Source organism: Amyelois transitella, chromosome 5 (assembly GCF_032362555.1).
Source record: "Amyelois transitella isolate CPQ chromosome 5, ilAmyTran1.1, whole genome shotgun sequence".
NCBI lineage: Eukaryota > Metazoa > Arthropoda > Insecta > Lepidoptera > Pyralidae > Amyelois > Amyelois transitella.
The window spans coordinates 5,427,960-5,447,765 of record NC_083508.1 but is presented as its reverse complement, the minus strand read 5'-3'; the positions used below and the strand labels follow the sequence as shown (position 1 = coordinate 5,447,765).

At 38.3% G+C, this 19,806-nt stretch overlaps 3 protein-coding genes across 6 annotated transcripts in view; 1 reads left to right on the top strand and 2 right to left on the bottom strand.

Moving 5' to 3' along the window:
• Positions 1-953: 953 nt before the first annotated feature.
• Positions 954-6,305, bottom strand: LOC106139107 (7SK snRNA methylphosphate capping enzyme bin3). The gene is made up of 5 exons (XM_013340478.2): positions 4,905-6,305; positions 3,772-3,962; positions 3,015-3,376; positions 2,331-2,552; positions 954-2,179 (listed from the first exon to the last, which is right to left on the bottom strand). The coding sequence occupies exons 1-5, from the start codon at positions 5,951-5,953 to the stop codon at positions 1,628-1,630; spliced, it is 2,376 nt and encodes a 791-aa protein (XP_013195932.2). The 5' UTR covers positions 5,954-6,305; the 3' UTR covers positions 954-1,627.
• Positions 6,306-11,837: 5,532 nt separating this feature from the next.
• On the top strand, positions 11,838-16,192 carry LOC106139050 (protein claret segregational). 2 transcript variants are annotated; one of them, XM_060944388.1, is made up of 3 exons: positions 11,838-11,900; positions 12,497-12,546; positions 13,344-16,192. In XM_060944388.1, exons 2-3 carry the CDS (start codon positions 12,538-12,540, stop codon positions 15,237-15,239), a joined length of 1,905 nt encoding a protein of 634 aa, XP_060800371.1. In that variant the 5' UTR covers positions 11,838-11,900; positions 12,497-12,537; the 3' UTR covers positions 15,240-16,192. The 2 variants fall into 2 exon arrangements, with proteins under 2 accessions (XP_060800371.1, XP_013195841.1); XM_013340387.2 differs by lacking the exon at positions 11,838-11,900 and adding an exon at positions 12,185-12,307.
• A 2,429-nt stretch (positions 16,193-18,621) lies between these two features.
• LOC106139125 (inositol-trisphosphate 3-kinase homolog) overlaps positions 18,622-19,806 on the bottom strand; it is a 74,909-nt gene continuing 73,724 nt past the window's right edge. For all 3 annotated transcript variants that reach the window (XM_013340500.2, XM_013340501.2, XM_013340502.2), the window contains one exon: positions 18,622-19,770. In XM_013340500.2, coding sequence (XP_013195954.1) covers positions 18,838-19,770 — 933 coding nt within the window. In that variant the 3' untranslated portion in view covers positions 18,622-18,837. The remainder of the gene's footprint in view (positions 19,771-19,806) is intronic.

Here is a 19,806-nt window from a genome sequence, read left to right as displayed (position 1 = left end):
GTTACTATAAAATCCTCTCGCTTCAGAACCGCAGGACCCAATTCGACATAGCACTTTTGCATAAAATAATTAATAGCCTTATTGACTCCCCTACACTACTATCAAAAATTAACTTCCTAACCAAAGCTCGACTTCCGCTTCGCTCCTCTCGCAAACTTAACATTTTAGTACCACCTCAGTTTCGCGGGAATTATACTCGAAATAACTTTTTTCATCGCTGCATTGTAAATTATAACAAATTTTTCTCAGACATAGACATATTTTCCTGTTCTCTGTTGTCCACTAAAAACAAAGTGTGTACAAAATTTATCTTGAAACAGATTTCTTAATATTGTTTTTGGTTTTATTTTTTATTTTTATACTCTTTACGATTTTTGTGTAATGCTAATTGTATGCATGCATCCCGTTACATACTTTTAATTTAAATAACACAAAGTTCGTTAACACGCGTAGTTTTAAGTTATTATAATTCATATAATATTTACTTAATCGGCACTGTTTGGTCTATAATACTGTATACTGTTCTATAAGATATTTTATTTTGTACTTATGACTGTTTGTGCCAAAATAAATGAAAAAAAAAAAAAAAAAAAAAAAAAAAAAAAAGCACTAAATAGTTATTATACATTTCAAGTACATTAAATTCCCTTTCTAAAACTATATCTCAGAAGTCTTCAAAGGTAACAGTTTTGATTTTATAGTAAAAAATAGAAATGGTATCTCATAATAGGCATCCTTACCCTACCACCCTAGCACCATTTTCGCATTGCTTGCTTTAGTTTAAACCAGCATGAACTGCGCGTTTCCAGTTGCACACCACCACTATGCTTCAGGGCCTGAAGTCGAATCTTTCTATTGCTATGGTTAAAATAATTTCCGATCATCCATGACCAGCTTGCGTTATTAATGAGTGTGAACTATATAGTATTGGAGGAAAATAAAAACAACGCAGATTATATGATGCGCGAGTATAATATTATAAAATACTTTCAGCCTATTGAAACATAATCTTATGGTTCTAAACCGATATTTACATGAAAAACAAAGGCGGGGACACATGGAACTTTGAAATGAGGGGAGGCGTATAGTGAAGGTGATCACTTCAATCATCAAATGATTCGCACAAACTTAAGTGAACACCTTCTGCATCCCCTAACAGCGGAGATCAATTTTCAATACTAATTAAAAATATTGCACGTACGAAGATGCAACGCTATCTAAATCACAGGTTAAAAAAGGCGACGCTGACACTGTATTTATGGGAAAACCACACTATACGACCCGAATGTCTTTATTACATACGAAATTGATTTGTCTCCTTTTTTATAACTCTAATGCAATATGGATACTAAAGTTACAGATAAATCAAAACTGAACGTGAAATATTCTGATTCAGTTGAGATTTTTAAGAGATATAGGTTTCAGTGTCAAATCTAATTTGACAAAATAGTATAAAATCTATCACTATTATTAACTTCGAGTCCAGTATGGTATAACCATTCAAGCCAGCCAGTACAGTTCAGCGCGCCCGGAACACCATCGACAAGCATCTAAACACGTGCTTCATAAATGCTAAAACCGCGTCCTCTCATTTCTATAGCAAATCCATGTAGGTCGGGGTCGAGTCTCAGTCGTCGTGTCGCGGCTCCGGGAAGCCGCGCGCCGACAGCCGGTCGGGCGCGGGGGACGCGTGCGGGGCGGGGGACGCGGCCGGGGACGCCGCGGGGGACGCGCTCCCCAGCGGGGACGGCAGCGTGGCGTACACCGTGGGCCGCGGCGGCTGGTACGACGGCGCGTACGAGTCGCTGCGCGGGTTGTAGAACGGCGAGTCGTCGGCGCAGCAGTCCAGGTTGGGGGAGTAGGGCGTGGCGGCCCCGCACGAGGGCGCGTCGTCGCTGGGCCGGTAGGCGGGCTCCACCGGCGCGTACACGGTGCGGCGGCTGGGCTCGGCCTCCTGCCGGTGGTGCGAGGACGGCGCGTGCGCGTCGGACCAGCGCGCCTTGCTCGGCGTGAAGTCCCCCTTGATGTACAGCTGTATCGGCCGCCGGAACCCCTTGCTCGCGTGCTGCGGGACGCCCAGGATGCAGCACTTGCTGAATCCTACCTCTGGCGAGAGCAGGTACTCGCGGAATTTGTTGGGGAACAGCTCTATGGAGTTGAAATTTTCGTAGATTGTTGGCTGAAAAAGAAAATTTTTTATTAATAAAATTAAAAAACACTTTGTAATATGTCGTTTTCGCCACACTACTTACTACAGTTTTTATTAAGTTTGGCTTTCCTCTCATTTCTCATTACGCCATGCCTATTAAAGCAGTAATTATAATACTAACCGTCAAACGCTTCTTCTTCTTATAGCTCGCCCAATTCTGCGCCTCTATGACGAGTTTCCCACCAGGGCGCAAGTCGGCGAACATGCGGCGGAATGCGCGCTTCAGCCCCGCGTCGCCCCAGTTGAGATGCAGCCACTTGGTGGTCGACAGGCACAGGATCAGGTCGAATTGGGGGCTCTCGCCAGAACCCACCGCTACGTCTTCCCGGGGGACATAGTTGCCCTAAAAATTAAAAGTTTGGAACATTATGTTTTTTTTATTGTAAGAGTTGCTTTCTTAAAGAGAACCCTAAGTGAAGGAAGTATGCTAGGATCAGCGAAGTATATAGCTTCTGCCTACCTTTTCGGGAAATAGGCATGAAACATAAGAACATATGTGTTTGTTATTCCTTATTGTGTTGTTGGGTGGAAGTGTATTTTTATGTTATTTATTTATGGTTAATTGTGGTACAAAATTACATGGTGACAGTTAAAACTTTCGTTAAGAAATGGGAATAAATAACGAAATTTATACCACACACATGCATAGCCATGGTCTAATAAGCCAAGTTTAAAAATAAAGCGCGCTTCATTTGCGCGTTAAGTTGATATCACAAACCTATTAAGATACAAATTTATTGACACATCATTAAATAAGATGAATTACATCATATGTTGTAATAAGGAAGTTACAAAAAATACTTACATGCTTGAATGTAACATTGTATGGGAATGTAAGTGGCGTCGTTTCTGCGACCGGGTTGCCAAGGGGCCCATACAACATTGACATTGACATTGGGAAAAAGCACTGGCCTGGATCTTGCCTATGCACAGCCTTTCTATTCTTCCTGGGCCGCCGAAGCTTCTTCACAGTTTTCTTAGAATCATCTTTATCTTGCTTTTGATCTGTGGTGCAATCCTCACACTTTTCTTCCTTGCACGTCTCGCAATCTACTACGGACTTTTTATCCTCCTCCAACTCTGATTTCTTATCCTCCCTGGGTTCTTCTTCTTTGGGCTGATCTGAGGGTACTTTCACAAAAGATTGCAGATTTTTCCGTGCTCGCCCTGAAAATGCAAGATGATAATTAAACTAAATAATTAAGTTCTCTGTCATACCCAATGGTTGACTGGTAGATAATGCTTCTAGCATTAAGTCTGCCAATTGTTCTATACATTTGTATTTTGTGCAATTAAGTTTCAATAAATACTTATAATAGTAAATAGTCTGTAGATAAAAAAAAAGAAAGCTTAAGTATATTATGCATATAAGTATACTTTTTAAAATAGTTGACTGCAACATCAATAATAAAAGAAATCAGAAACTGTCAATGGTAAAAATATGTTCTCAATTATAACCTTCTCTGCAAAATGGTCACATAAATAATAAAAATAAAAATAGCATCTCCTGATTTAACCTAAGAACAAGTTTGAAAAAATTGTCAAATAAAAAATAAACATACCAATAAGAAGTGGGTCGATATCAATCCCAACAACGGAACGAACACCAAGGGTGCGAGCTATAGCAATTGAGATGTGGCCCACATTGCACCCAATATCCAGCACATCTTTATTTTGGAACAGGTGCCGGTGCATCTCAAACACTTGAAGGCGGACATCCATCATTGCGTTTAAGTTGCGGTAGCCATAATACCTGGGAATCAGATTTGCAAGAGATCATATAAATATTATCTTATAAGTTGACTCTTATAAGATGATATTGCACTTATATTTATTAAAACACAAGGCAATGTTGCCTTAATTAAATTAAAAATTATAATTCTTTATGTTTGCAAGTACACAATTAGCTGTTTAATATGTGAATCTATTTTAACTAATTTATTATAATTTTGCATATGATATGTACCTACCTACTGTCTGGTAATCTTGGTCTCAGTTGCATTTTAATTATTACAGTGAAATGCTCTTTAAATTATCTTTAATTAGAATCATGTGTTTATTTATCACTTAAATATACAATAAATTTTATGTAAACATTACAATTATAGCTTTTAATTCATTTTACGAAAATGCATAGACAACCATGCACCCACCAATTACATGCAAGCAAAGCTGTGAGTGGAAGCTAGTTTAAAACAATTTATCTATAGTTAATCCATACTAATAAATGCATAACATTGCGTTTTGAACTAATTTACGAATGATGAAATAATTAAAAAAAAATATGAAATTTTACAAGATTATAGTGTAAAGTTTTGAAAACATCATAGGGTTACTTACTACATATACTTTCACATGGGCTAAGCCATGAACGTTAAATAAATAAATAAATAAATAAATAAATAAATAAATAAATAAATAAATATATACGGGACAAATTACACTGATTGAGTTAGCCTCGAAGTAAGTTCGAGACTTGTGTTACGAGATACTAACTCAACGATACTATATTTTATAATAAATACTTATATAGATAAACATCCAAGACCCAGGCCAATCAGAAAAAGTTCTTTTCTCATCATGCCCTGGCCGGGATTCGAACCCGGGACCTCCGGTGTCACAGACAAGCGTACTACCGCTGAGCCACAGAGGCCGTCAAACGTTAGCTAGTTAGAAGTACAATTATGATATTTACCTGTCATAATTTCCATACTGATATCTGGTATTTTTGGGATGGAAGGTAGGTAGTTTTTTCTCTTCTTCTGATAGACTTTTGAGCTTGGTACGATGTGGAGAAGCAGGGCGCTCTGGAGGCTGAACTCGAGATTGTGGCCGAGCCCTCTTCCAAGCACCCGGCTGAGGCACCACTGGACTCACTATCTTATCTAATGAATCCATCCTACGTAACTTTTTGCCATCCTTTCCTTTCTGTGATGAATTATCACTATCACTACATGATCTCTTACGTGATTTTGATGTGGAAGCTGAAGTTGATGGTTCTGGAGGCAATGGTTCCTTAATCCCCTCCACTTTTACTTCAGTTACCTCCTTTGTTGGAGAAGCATTCATATTATCTGTTGTTCGGCGCCTTATCCTTGGCTTTTTTCGAGGTTTTCTCTGTTGCATTTCCAGCCTCTTTTCATACTCTTCATTGTCCAAAGGCTCCATCAAGTTAAGAGGATCACGAATATTAGGAGGAATTATAACATCAATTTTTGCCTTGTGCCTTGGGGGAGTAGGTAAAGGTGATGATTCTGGGGTAACAGCATTCATAGCTCTATTTATATCTTCATCTTGTAAGCTATTTAAATTTAAAGGGTCTGAGATATTCCCTCCTAGAAGAAACTTTGTGGGGGGTATAAATACTTCCTTGCGAGGTCTTTTATGTGGAAGGAAGAATTTCGAAATAGTAGGAAAACTCTGAGTCCTTTTCCTACCCTGCTTAAACTTTGTAGCAGCATAATGAACCCTCCTTATGGTGCTTCTATCGCTGGTATCTTTTGTTGGCAAATGCCCCTTTTTGCCATGTCGCGATTTCTTCTTAGACTTTTTAGTACCCCCTGGAGTGGTATCGTCTTTTGAAGTGTTCGCCTCGGACGCAGATTGACAGTTGGAAATATTCACTGAAGACGCAGTGGTATCACCCACTTCATTTTCGGAAACTTCACTGCCAATTTCATTTTCTGCATTTTCTACCTCACTTTTAATTTCACAAGCTAGTTGATTTTCTTCAGGACTTCCCATTGCATTAGGTAGGGTTACCTACGTTTATCAATATCTACATGTTATAACATTTCAAACAGGTTAAATTTACCGCCACTTCAGTTCTTGCAAAATGAACAAGGACATCCGTCAATGGTGATAAACAGGTTAACAATTGTTTATTTACACGATTTTTTGCCTTACGTATAAGCTTACACTGTAAATATGATATTTACTGAAAAATATCAACAAATACTTTACTTCAAAAATACAAGTAGAGCAAAAACCGTGATCAATTTAATTTTTTTAGCACAACACAACACAACAAAATCAGAATATGGTGGGTGCAATTTGACAGCCAGCGCAGGCAGTTCAGGCAGGCTGGTCTGGCGACTGTCAGTCAGCCATTTCATTTCAAATAATATCAATCTAGGGCTTGAATTACTGTTAAAAATTCATATCGTTATTATTGTCAAACACGGTAACTGTTATAAACTTAATACCGTTATGCCAGATAACGATATTTTTGGCGTCATTTACCGTTATACACATATAACGTTAGAAGTAAAATTAACGGTAAGAGAAAATCGTTAAGACTATTTAACGTTAATTAAAAGGAGCGCAAGGGGCATGCGTGCGCCATGGATAGACAACAACACTTTGGTATCGAATTTATAACGTTAATTATAAAGTTAATTGCTATCGATATTCTTAACATTAATAGGTTACGATATATAACGTAATTTAATATTGTTATTATTGTTATTATATAATTACATTACCGACAACACGCCTATAACGTTATCAGTCATAACTTTTTGTAAATATCGTTATTTCCGTTTCTTATAGTGTTAATTTAGTAACTTTAACAAGCCTTGTTTCAATCATTAAATGCCGACGTTAAATAATACAAGTGTGCTGGACCAAATATTATCTATACATTATAATAAAATAGTAAAAATATTTTGTCTGTACATTTTGGTATTTTTGACTGAAATGGATAGAGGGACACTTAGAATGAATAATAGAAAGCAAATTTTTTTTTCTGTCTGTCTGTATGAATGATCACGCTGATCTCCAAAAGTACTGAACCGATTTACTTAAAACTTCACCAATTGCTTTGTTTTAACTCAGATTAACATTTAAAGCTTGTTTCATCAAAATCGGTTCACTAAAAAAAGTTATCGTCATTTGAATGAACTCAAGGAATAAGATTGCCTTTCAAAAACAAATTGAAGTTATAGTTATACTAGAGGCCGCCCGCGACTTCGTCCGCATGGAAACTCTATCAATCCCGCGGGAACTCTGGGATAAAAAGTAGCCTATGTGTTATTCTGGGTCTTCAGCTACCTACATACCAAATTTCATGGTAATCGGTTCAGTAGTTTTGCGTGAAAGAGTAACAAACATCCATACATCCATACAAACTTTCGCCTTTATAATAGTAGTAGGATCATTGTACAACAGCATTATACCTATAACATCTGTACTAATATTATAAAGCTGATGAGTTTGTTTGAACGCGCTAATCTCAGAAACCACTGGTTTGAATTGAAAAATTATTTTTGCGTTGAATAGATCATTTATCGAGGAAAGCTTTAAGCATCAGGAGTAAAGAAATAACGGAATATGTGAAAAAAAAACGCGGTTAATTATTATTAATATCCTTGAGGGCTTCAATGATGCCCAAAATTACTATTCCACGCGGACAAAGACGCGGGTACAGCTAGTAAAAAATAAATTTAATTTAAATTTATATGTTAATTATAACTATTTTATTTTATATTTTGTGTGGGTAAAAATGTATTTATGTAGTTCTCTGTCAGACCCAATAGTTGACTGGTAGATAATGCTTCTAGCATTAAGTCCGCCAATTGTGCTATACGTTTGTATTTTGTGCAATGAAGTTTTTTTCCGTGTGATGACAAGTAGGAAAAACAATAGGACCACTCCATCTCCATTTCCCTTGGATGTCGTAAAAGGGGACTAAAGGCCTATCCGCACATGACAGTGCCGGCACGATGCCGGCACGTGCCGGCATCCATCAGTATCATCAGTGTCAGTGAAAAATTATATTGTAGGTAGCATACATTTTGTATGGCGCTATCCGGACTCGTCAGTGACAGTGACATTCAGTGACTTCAGTGCTGCACCGACCAAGCACCGACACTCGCCGTGATCCGACGTGAATTTCTAGCGGAGAATATTTTGCCTGACACGGTCACAGTATTTCAAGATGGACGACGAAAGTTTGGATAAAAAGTATGTCGAAACAATGTTTTGACATCCTGAAATACTCAAAAAACTTTATTTCATAATCTATCAAATGTTTATATAGCGTGGTGAACTCTCCTTTTTCTTTTCCTTCACGCATTATAAGCCCATTGCCTTCTTCTCACAAAAATTTGTTTGTCTTCATCTTATATTAACACATACATACATATACATACATAAAATCACGCCTCTTTCCCGGAGGGGTAGGCAGAGACTACCTCTTTCCACTTGCCACGATCTCTGCATACTTCTTTCGCTTCGTCCACATTCATAACTCTCTTCATACAAGCTCGGCGGTTTCGGGTACTTTTGACCTGACCCTTTACCAGGACGTCCTTAATTTGATCAAGATACGTTCGTCTAGGTCTTCCCACTCCGACCTTTCCCTCCACACTCTCCTTGTATATCTGCTTAGTCAACCTGCTTTCATTCATCCTCTCCACATGACCGAACCATCTTAACATACCCTTTTCTATTCCTGTAACTACATCTTCTTTCACATCACAACATTCCCTTATCACGCTGTTCCTTATCCTGTCACTCAATTTCACACCCATCATACTCCTTAACGCTCTCATTTCCACTGCATTTATTCTGCTTTCATGCTTCTTTTGCCATACCCAACTTTCACTCCCATACATTAATGTCGGGACCAACACGCCCCTGTGCACAGCCAGTCGAGCCTTTTTGGATAGTTTCTGACTGCTCATAAAGGCATGCAAAGCTCCATTCACCATGTTCCCCGCGTTCACTCTCCTTTCAATATCACTATCATACTTGCCATCTGATGTAAACTTTGATCCTAGATATACAAACTCTTTCACTTGCTCCACTTTTTCTCCTCCAATCAAAATATTACATGCTGTCATTTCTTTCTCCATTTCAAAAACCAGTGTTTTAGTTTTACTTACGTTCACTTTCATTCCTTTCTCTTTTAAAGCTTCATGCATACAGTTTACCATCTCCTGTAACTCCTCCGCTGATGACGCCAGTATAACCTGATCGTCGGCATAGAGCAGACATTTGACGAGTAACTCATTCATCCTTAATCCACTTTTAGACTCTTTCAAATCTGTCAAACAGCTATCCATAAATAGGTTGAACAGCCACGGTGACGCAACACATCCTTGCCTAACGCCTTTCTCAATCTTAAACCACTCAGTGTGCGCTCCGTTTATCCTGACACAAGCACTCGAATCCTCATATAAGGATTTCAGTGCTCGTATTAAGAGACTGCTCACCCCATGCATAGAAAGTGCTGACCACAATTCATTCCTCTCAACTCTGTCATAGGCCTTTTCCAGATCTACGAATGTGCAATAGACTTTTTGACTCTTGGCCAAAAACTTTTCGGCTATGCACCGCAAGGAAAAGACCTGATCAGTACATCCCATTCCCTTTCGAAATCCCGCTTGAGCATCCCATATTTTGTCATCAGTTTCATTCCTGACTCTATTAATCAATACCTTAGCATACAATTTGCCGACGACGCTAAGCAGGCTTATACCACGATAATTTTTGCAGTCCAGCTGTGACCCTTTTCCTTTGTAAAGTGGCACGATAACAGCCTTACACCAATCTTTTGGTACTCGGCCGCTTCTCCAACACAAATTGAAAAGGCAGTACAACTGACTAGCTACTACGCCTTTTCCTGCTTTAAGCATCTCGACCGACACTCTATCACACCCAGCAGCCTTTCCCGCTTTCATACTCTTAAGTGCTTCCACAATTTCGAACATTTCAATTTCGCCTTCCATCTCATTCTCTTTTTCTTCGCTATAGCAGAAATCTTTCTTATTTCCTTTCTTTTTTTCAAATAAACTTTCAAAATAGTCCTTCCATATCTTTAGTACACATTCTTCTCCTTTCACAACGCTACCATCCTGGCATCTGATCCTAGTCAGCTCTCTGGTTATAGTATTTCCTCGGGCTGACCTTACGGATTTCCAGAATACTTTCAGATTTGACTGAAAGTCTTCTGATAGCCTTTTATCAAAATCCTCTTTATACTCTTCTTTCTTTCTAATCACAGCTTTCTTAACCAAATCTTTCATTTTCTTATATTCCTTACGTGCTTCATTCACATCTTCATCTATAACCTCTTGCATTCTTAAGTTAGCTTTTGCTGCTAACAAATCCAGCCATGCTTTCTTCTTTAATCGCACAAGTTCTTGCACATCTTTACTCATCCACGCATTTTTGTGATTTTTTCCTTTCCTTCTTCTACTTACACCACACACTTCAACAGCTACTTTCACAATTCTTTCTTTAAATTCCTTCCATCCATCTTCAATATCGCTCATTTCATCTAAATCTTCAAATTCATCCTTCAGTCTATTAATATACTTCTTACCTACATCCATATCTTGCAAATTTTCTACTTTTACTCTTTCCAAAGCGCTGGTTTGCTCCCTTACCCTGTGCCGCCAGCGATTGAAGATACCCCTTATCCGGGATATCACCAGTAAATGGTCCGAGTCAATGCCAGCACCGCGATATGCACGGGTATCCAGCACTTTGTTCTTCAATCTTTCATCTACAATCACAAAGTCTATCATACTTTTTAAAATACCTTCCACTCTTGTGTAGGTGTGGATCTCTTTATGTTGAAACATTGAGTTCGACACAAAAAGATCCCACTCTAGACAAATTTCTAATACACTTCTTCCATTATCATTCACCTTTTCGTCACCAAACGCATCAAGCACCTTATCATATCCATCACGCTTTACACCCACCCATCCATTAAAATCACCTAACATAATAATCTTCTCATTTGGCTTGGTAACTTTCAATACTTCTCTTACACTATTCCAGAACTCCTCGTTTTCACTTGTTGCTGATGTTGTACCCCTCGAACCCACATCCCAAGGTGCATAAACACCTAGAACGAAGATCCGAGTGATTCCAACTTTCAGCCTAATCCATAGAAGACGAGGGCTGACACACTCATACTCATTCACGCACTCAGCCATTCGTGCAGAAAGAATTAGACCGACCCCTTGACAGCCTCGGCTGGTACTGGAAATTCCAGACCAATACGCCGTGTAAGGGCCGTGCTGCGTCGCGTCGCATCCTTTCCGCTTCGTTTCATTCACGCACAACACATCCAAACGTCTTTCATCCATCATCTGGCATACTTCCTCAATCTTATCCTTCATTCCTCCTCTTACATTCATCGTCGCAAAGCGGCTTTCAGCAGACCGCATACCGCTCCCGCCGGGAACGAGACGTGATGGGGTGCGGACACCATCGCCGCCATTTATATGCTTTTTAAGGTTCATAATGCGATTCCCACGAGACGCTAGGGAAAAATTTTGTCCGCCCCAGCAGAGCCCCGCATGCCAGGGTAAGGCTAGCCATTACCTGGGGGTCGCCCAACCCCATGGCGGAAGTGGCACGCTCGAGACTAGGCTCGCCCCTAGCCATGCATCCATCGGCGCGGCAGACCTTAGATTGGCAGTACATACATATGGTCACGTCTATATCCCTTCTGGGGTAGACAGAGCCAACAGTCTTGAAAAGACTATAAATTAGTTAAAACCGAATTCAAAATATATCATTATCCTAAACATAATAGAAAATAAAATTAAAAAAAAAGTATATTGTGTCCAATCAGTAATTGACACATACATTTAGTAATTACATTGTTTCTTGGTTATATTTATTGTATTTTAGCTGGCACCGATTCTGAAAATTGATGTAGGTAGTTAAGGTAAGAACTTACTAATCACCTTGGTACGAAGTAGTGTTTATGTGTATAATTTAAATTATTTTTTAGCTTTTTATAGTGTTAATTTCGGCTTGATTTTTGAGGGTTCATCAAGTCATTTTAGAAGTCAGCAAAGACTCATGAGTCTTAACACTGGCAGGGAAGCCACGCCCGCGTCAGATTTCTTAAATTTTTGAAGTTCTTTGCTAAAAATCGCACACTAAGTACGTCTGTCTGTCACCTACTCAATAGCCAGAGATATTTTTGTCATATTGCAACACAGAGACCAGCGTCCTTCCTCTTGTCAGTTTTGAATTTTGAATTTTTTGAATAAAAAATGTCCGTTTCTGTTTGACAAACAATTGCGTGATTTGTAATAAAACTGCTTGAAGTTTTAAAGTGTAGTTTTGGTAAGTTAACAATGCTGTGAAGATTTTAAAATTGTATTATAATTTCAAATGTACTCCCTTAAGGAGATGCTCTATATCATAGGCGTATACACTTAATTCTTTCGTTGATGAGCGTGTTTATAAAACACTCATGTTTAGTGTGTACAATTTCAGTTGCTTAAAGATTAATAAACGGCTTTAATCTTACAGAAAAACCGGAGCAGTCGTATTGGCCTTTCAAAAAGATTTAAATGAACAAGGTGAGCAAATCTACCTAACTATTCAGATATTATTGTTATCAAATTTAAGATAAAACTTTGTTAATAAGGAATGTATAGACTAAAAGCTGGCGAGGTAAGTCAAAATGCAATACACTCACAAAACTAAACCTATTACATTTACATGGTTAGTAAGCAAAACTCAACCAACCAAGACTCAACCCAACACACCCATTTCAATGTGCGGTGCTCAAACCACAGTACTAAATATAATTGGAGAAAAAAAATTGAAAGTTTTGACCACCCTAGTGGAGCTCTGGCAATGAAAATGTCATGTACCAAAGAAACAAAAGAAGACTCATTGTCTTGAGAGTTGATTTCATTAGTTTGACCAATCAAAACTGTTACAGTGAAGGAAAACAACATGAGTAAACCTGCAATTACAGTAAATGCAATGTATTCTCATGATCCAATCTGAATTACATGTGGAGCTTGAGCTCCTCAGCAGACAGGATGTGACATCCAGGACCAATACCAGCAGAATGTTAACAATAAGTGCTTTTGTAGGTATTTATAGTTGCAATAGAGAAGGTTTGATTGGCAGGGTCTATATGTATGTGCCTTGATGAGAGGAACCGGCATCAAGGTACCCTAAGGGATGTCCAGAGAGGTTACACCAAGAGTACCATAAATCACCAAACTTGCATGAAGAGAGTTATGAATGTCGATGAAATGATATAAGAATGAATTGTTGCTTTTCTTCCCATCTAGGAAAGGGGTGTTATTTTATGTATGTAAGTTTTCATAATTTAATTTGGTATGTTATATTTCATTTTCAGATGTCCAGAATACCAAAATTACCAATAGCTGCAGCGAAAGAAAATAGACCAGGCCTATTGAATAATCGTCCAATCACTCGAACAATAGTCAATGGACTTAGTGATGCTGATAAGAAGAGTTTGATACAAAACCACACAAGACCTATGCGTACAGGCCCTGGAGTTACATTACCAGCACAGAGACTCAAAAGATCGGCTACTGTGCCATCTGCTGCACAGCCTACCAAAGTAACTAAGGTTGAAAGAAAACCTGCTACAGTAGCTCCAAAAATTCCACCATATGACTACAAGGCCAGGTTTAATGATTTGTTAGAGAAGCACAAAGTGATCAAAAGTGAATTTAATGATTTGAAAGATAAACATGTTGAGGTATCAGATGAATATGAGAAGGTAAAAGAATCTGTGCATAGTTGCACAAGTGAAAGAGATATACTTAAGGAGAAATTGCTGAACACTCTTAATGATTTGAGGGAAAAAACTTCAGAATTTGAAAGAATTAAAGTTGATTATGATATTCAAAAACATGAGAACGAGAGTCTGCATCGAAAATCTCAGATATTGGAAGAAGTGACCAAAAGTTTGAAGAAAAAGACAGCTGAATTGGAAGAACTGCAGACTGATTTTAATAATTTGACAAGACGACATAACAGCCTTAAGGAAGAGACCGAAGCATTAAGGGTCCTGTCTGAACATCTCAAGAAAGTATCTGTGGAATATGACAAACTCCAACTTGATTTTAAAGAAGCCCAGGAAGCCATTGTGAAGTACAAAACTGAAGCAGAGGCACTCCAAAATATATTGGCTTCTATGTACAGGGAACAAAGGGACTTACGAAATACTATTCAGGACTTGAAGGGAAATATTCGTGTGTATTGCAGAATACGTCCACCTTTGGAGTCAGAAATGACAAAGGCCCTTTTTAACTTGAATGTTATTGATGCATGTTCAATAGAAGTGGAAAAAGTTGAATTAAATTTCAGTTCAGCACGGAAAGGAAAATCACAGCATGCCTTCACATTTGATGGTATATTCACACCTCATGCTTCACAAGAGGATGTGTTTGCTGAAGTATCTCCTATGGTTCAATCTGCCTTGGATGGTTACAATGTTTGTATCTTTGCATATGGTCAGACAGGTTCTGGCAAAACATATACCATGGAAGGTGGCTGTGGAACTGAACAATATGGTATTATACCACGAGCCTTTAACATGATATTCACGTCAATGGAGGATTTAAAAAGAATGGGGTGGGAATTGACTATTCGGGCTTCTTTTCTAGAAATATACAATGAAGTGATCTATGATTTACTTAATTCCAGTAAGGATCAGGAGAGTCATGAAATCAAAATGGTCAATTCAAAAGGTATTGATGTTTATGTTTCCAACTTGAAAGAAGAAGAAGTAAAGAGTTCTCACGACTTCATCAGATTGATGATATTTGCCCAACGTAATAGACAAACAGCTGCCACCCTCAACAACGAAAGAAGTTCCAGGTCACATTCAGTTGCTCAAATAAAAATTTCGGCTATTCATGAAAAGCGCAAAGAGAAATTTACAAGTCACTTGAATTTAGTTGACTTGGCTGGTTCCGAGAGTGGGAAAACCACACAACGAATGGATGAAACCAAACACATAAACAGATCATTATCGGAACTATCGAAAGTTATTTTATCCCTTCAGACAAACCAGTCCCACATTCCTTATCGAAATTCCAAACTCACCCACCTACTGATGCCTAGCCTTGGTGGCAACTCTAAAACCCTCATGTTGGTCAATGTAAACCAATTTGATGAATGTTTCAATGAGACTCTTAACTCCTTGCGGTTTGCTACGAAAGTAAATAACTGTCGAGTAATCAAGGCCAAAAAGAATTTGACAATGGTTGACACTTTATAATTAAGTTTAGTATTATGTTAATTATGTATTGACATTTGTATGTGAAGATGGATGTTTGTAAGCGAATTTATTGAATAAGTTCGCCTGCCTTTGTTTAATTCTCACACGTCATTTGCAACAGAATACATTTATAATTGTCGCAGTGTAGGATAATAATAATAAACTTGTAAACATGACATAGTTGGGAAATTACAAGGTCTTGTTATTTTAAAAGATTTTTTAAATATTCTCTTGTACTAGATTTTAATTTAGTGACATATTATTCTTAAATTTGGATACTGTAATTTTGCTTGTAATCAATGCCCTCGTTATTATACAATAATAATATAATTACTTTAAGAACTTAAAATTATTTGATTTTTCAACATTTTCAAATACATTTCCAAATGTAAATCAGAAAAAAAATAATGTTGTTACTATAACTATGTACTCTTGGATCTTTGGCACAGTTCACACACCTGTTATTTTCATTTTGTGTCATTCAATATTTAATATAACGTGAAAAAAACTATAGAGGGCGCTCATTAAGCAGTCAATGTTTTTATTTCATAAACTATCTAGTACCAAGATTTTTTGTGAAAGAGTAACAAATACATACAAACTTTCGCATTTATAATATTAGGACTAGCAACCCGGCATTCCATGTGAAGGGCACGTGGTGTCACGGGTTTATTCTGTCCATCCCACTAGTTCCATTGAGTTGTCTCATGATTTCCATCTTCCCAGTGGGAAGATTTTATCGCAGTAGTCCCATGGCCTTGCGGAATTGACTGCTCTTTTCACCAGTCACGCAAGGGCGGCTTTTAAACTATGTAACAATAATGGTACCTACCATGTTTCATCGTAATTCTACCAAAAGTATATATAAGTACGTGATTATAGATAGGCAATTTTTTTAATCACATTTTTGGGATGTTACTAGGTATATATTTTATTCATATTCTTATCGTTCTACAGATTTATTATATGCAATCTTATGTTTTAACACATTATTGATATAATAAAAGTCAAACTTCTAAGGACGTTAAATTTTTCTGCTTAAATTTAGTTTGATTACTAACCGGTACTGTTACAGTGAGGGAAAATATCGTGAGTAAATTTGTACATTTGTTACCATGCACCAATATGGGTTAGGTTCCCCTGCAAAGGTTGCGGAGGTTGTTATAGACAGGTTGTGAAGAATCGTGATAAAAGGCGGTTCCTCTTCAGATAAGTATTTCAGTTCCCAATTAAGCACTAAATCGAAAGATGTAACTTGATACGAATAGGGGAAAGTGGGGTAAAAACGGGACGTTAAGGGAAATATTAAATAAAAAATATATTATTTATATTATAAATCAACTTTATTCATCTTTGTTTAGTTTACTTTATCAATCACAGATTTTTTTAATGAGATCACTTTTTTTATTATTCTAAGTGCACAAAAATACAAAAAAATCAAGGCTTTAGTATTTACGATTTTGCCCCATGCCTAGTCCAAAACCGGGTGTACCCGATTTTGCCCCATTAGCAACGGAAGCAATAGAACTCATCAAGGTCTTCTGGCTCCCAACCGGTACAGCCTTCATGAGCCCATTTTTAGATTTAAGGCATTGCACCCAATCATCGCTTTTTCGTGTGTTTCCATAAATTTCAGTGCAATAATCTGAAATCTTTTTTTTTTTAGATTTTACCAAAACATTATTTAACTGCGGAATTTTTATTGGGTTCTTTTTTTTAGCATTATTTTTTTCAAGTTCCGATTTGTAAGGCGATGAAGTTATTATGGCACTTTTTCCTCGACGAGCATTTGAAGTAGTCTTTCTTACGACATGAGGCTTAGGCAAAATATCAGTCGGAGAAAAAGCCAAAAAAGAATCTGGTTGCCGAGAAGTGCTCGGTTGTGGACTAACTGTAACCCTCTCATATGTATTCGTTTGTAAATTTATTAATGATCTTTTTGTTATTTGTTTCTGCAGTGTAACCGCGGGGTTTTATTTTGTAACGTCTTCTAAAATAGCATTTCTCATAGAAACCTCACTCCAAGATTGTCGATTTGTAGTTCTTTTATAATTACGTGGCATTTTTTTGAAAACTATAACAAATATACATATAAAATGAAAGTAAATGGAAAAATAAATATGACGGCGAAATTGTACAAAACCGGGTACCACCCGATTTTGCCCCATTAGCAACGCCCAGTAGCTATGGTAGCACGTCCCGATTTTACCCCCATACCCGGTTTTGGACTAATCTTAGTACTAGTAGTAGTAGTAATAATACTTGGTACGAGATTTTTTTTATTGTAGAAGGTTAGGTAGTTTACTATGCTAATCCGTGCATTACCAGGTACAACAATCCCAATCCCAACTTATATTTGAAACTAGTTGTGCCCGCGACTGCGTCCGCGTGGAATAGATACTTTGGGCATCATTGAAGCCCTCAAGGATGAATAATTTTACCCGTTTTTTTTCACATTTCCATTATTTCTTGGCTCCATAAAGTTGCAACGTGATGTTATATAGCCTTCCTCGATAAATGGTCTATTCAACGCCAGAAGCATTTTTCAATTCCTGAGATGAGCGCGTTCAAACTAACTCTTCAGCTTATTATTAATATTAGTATAGAAGTAAAGATGAGAAAGTAAGTTTATTTCTTTGTTTGTAGTCTCTTTAAATGTTTTTATGAAATCATAGTGTTAAAAATATGATTACCGTGAGATTTGCTAAAAACTTGTATACTTTTGAAGGTGGCGCTTTACTAACATGAAGAGGAATTGTTTACTGCGGACTTTACTAGATGGCGTTACTAGTATTTTAGTTATAAGTCATTCCATTTATCTATATCTTCCGTTTCTTGCATTTGATGTTTATTTTATGTTTTCCATTCGGTCTGGAAGTCTGCATCGCGTTATTAATGACAATCGCACTTATGTCTACACTACATCTACATTCTCAGATGACCAAATATTGTAAGTTGGACAATAATAAGCAATACTCACTGTTAAAAGTTATAAGCTAATGTGATTCTTCATTTAGGCTGGCTAACAATCTGTCAAAATTTTAATCTCATTTCCATCATTAAGCCATACAGGTGAACGTGGCTATAATATTTTCGAAAGTGCGGGCTCTGTCCACCACTGTTCACACGAAAGATTAAGCCCTGTGCCAGTGTGGCTTTGTGACAGATTTGCCTCATATCTATAGAAATTCACACCTTTTTTAAGTAACTAAAAGGTTATAAGTAACCTGTTGTACGTAATACTGCATTATCAAAGGTAAAATAATATCTGTACTTCGGTAAAATTATACCTTTTATCTTATGTAGTAAGTAGGTAGATATGAATGTATTTTTGTTAGAGAAATAACTATAAGCGGTGTAATAGGAAGTAAATGAACAAAAATTTACGAAAAATAATTAAGTTTTAATAATAACTATGGACTAGATCAACATTTAAGGCGATCAATCGCAATTCTCTTTACATGAACATATCACAATACGTTTTTGGGTAGGTACATCTCCACGCGTCAACTCGAGCGCCTGGAAGCAGTACAAGGCACGAGGCCAAGCGAACGGTGACAACGACCGAGGCGAGTCCAGGGTCCTCTCGCCAAAATGTTCAACGTGACACATCAGGTTCTGCCACCGATTCATCATTTTGTGGAGGTAATTTAGCAGTTTCCATAGTATCTATCAGTCTATCTAAACCAAACAGGAATCCTTCCTCGTGATTGCCTTGTTCCCAAGCCGCACGGTGATTTACTTCGGTACCTTCCGGCACTTTTCTCGTTTTTGCAAAGTCAATCAGCCAAGCACCAACACGCTCGTCATCGTAGATGATGAAAATGCTGCTCCCGACTATTTCGTGTGTCTTGAAGTAATCAGAGCGTTCAAATAGGTCTCTTATCTCTCGAAGACGGGCGGCGATCGCATTGCGGGCTCTGTCATCATTTCCAAGGAATCTTGCGACCGTGGCGGCGAGCTGCTGCGGCTCGCGGACTTTTTGAAGGTCCGTAAGAGGAGGCTGGCCGGGTAGTTTGACCGCTTCGATCCGAAAACCTTGTTCTGCGGACGACGATTGCTGTTCGCGGAACTGCATATAGCGCAGTTTGGTGACAGCGCGTGCAGCGTGCTCCGCTTCGGTGGGTGCTTTAGGGTCAAGTCGCACCATCTTCTCATAGAGGTCGGTACGCGCACGAGCATTACTAACTTCATCTTCGAGGAAAGTGCGTGTTCCCATCTTAATGTCCATGACGTGGGGGTCACGGAATCCGTGCAAAAGGTCTTGTAGTTCAATGAACCGTTCTCCGGAATACTCGAGTTCCCGATAGTAGCGAGGAATGGCGGAGCGCATGTGTGGGCAAGCAGCTAGCGCCTCGTAGGTATCGCGTTCGGGATTGTGCGCAGGGTGGTCTCCGGGCGCCCGGCGCTTCCACACCGTGCCTGGTCCCGCGGGGGCCAGCGACCCGGGGTGGCCGGATAGCTGGAACCATTCTGAAGATCGGGATTTCAGTAGTGCGTCCGAAGCCGGAGCTGATAATTCCAATGCATTCTGTAACAATTTTAAACAATCGATTAGCTTATGAAT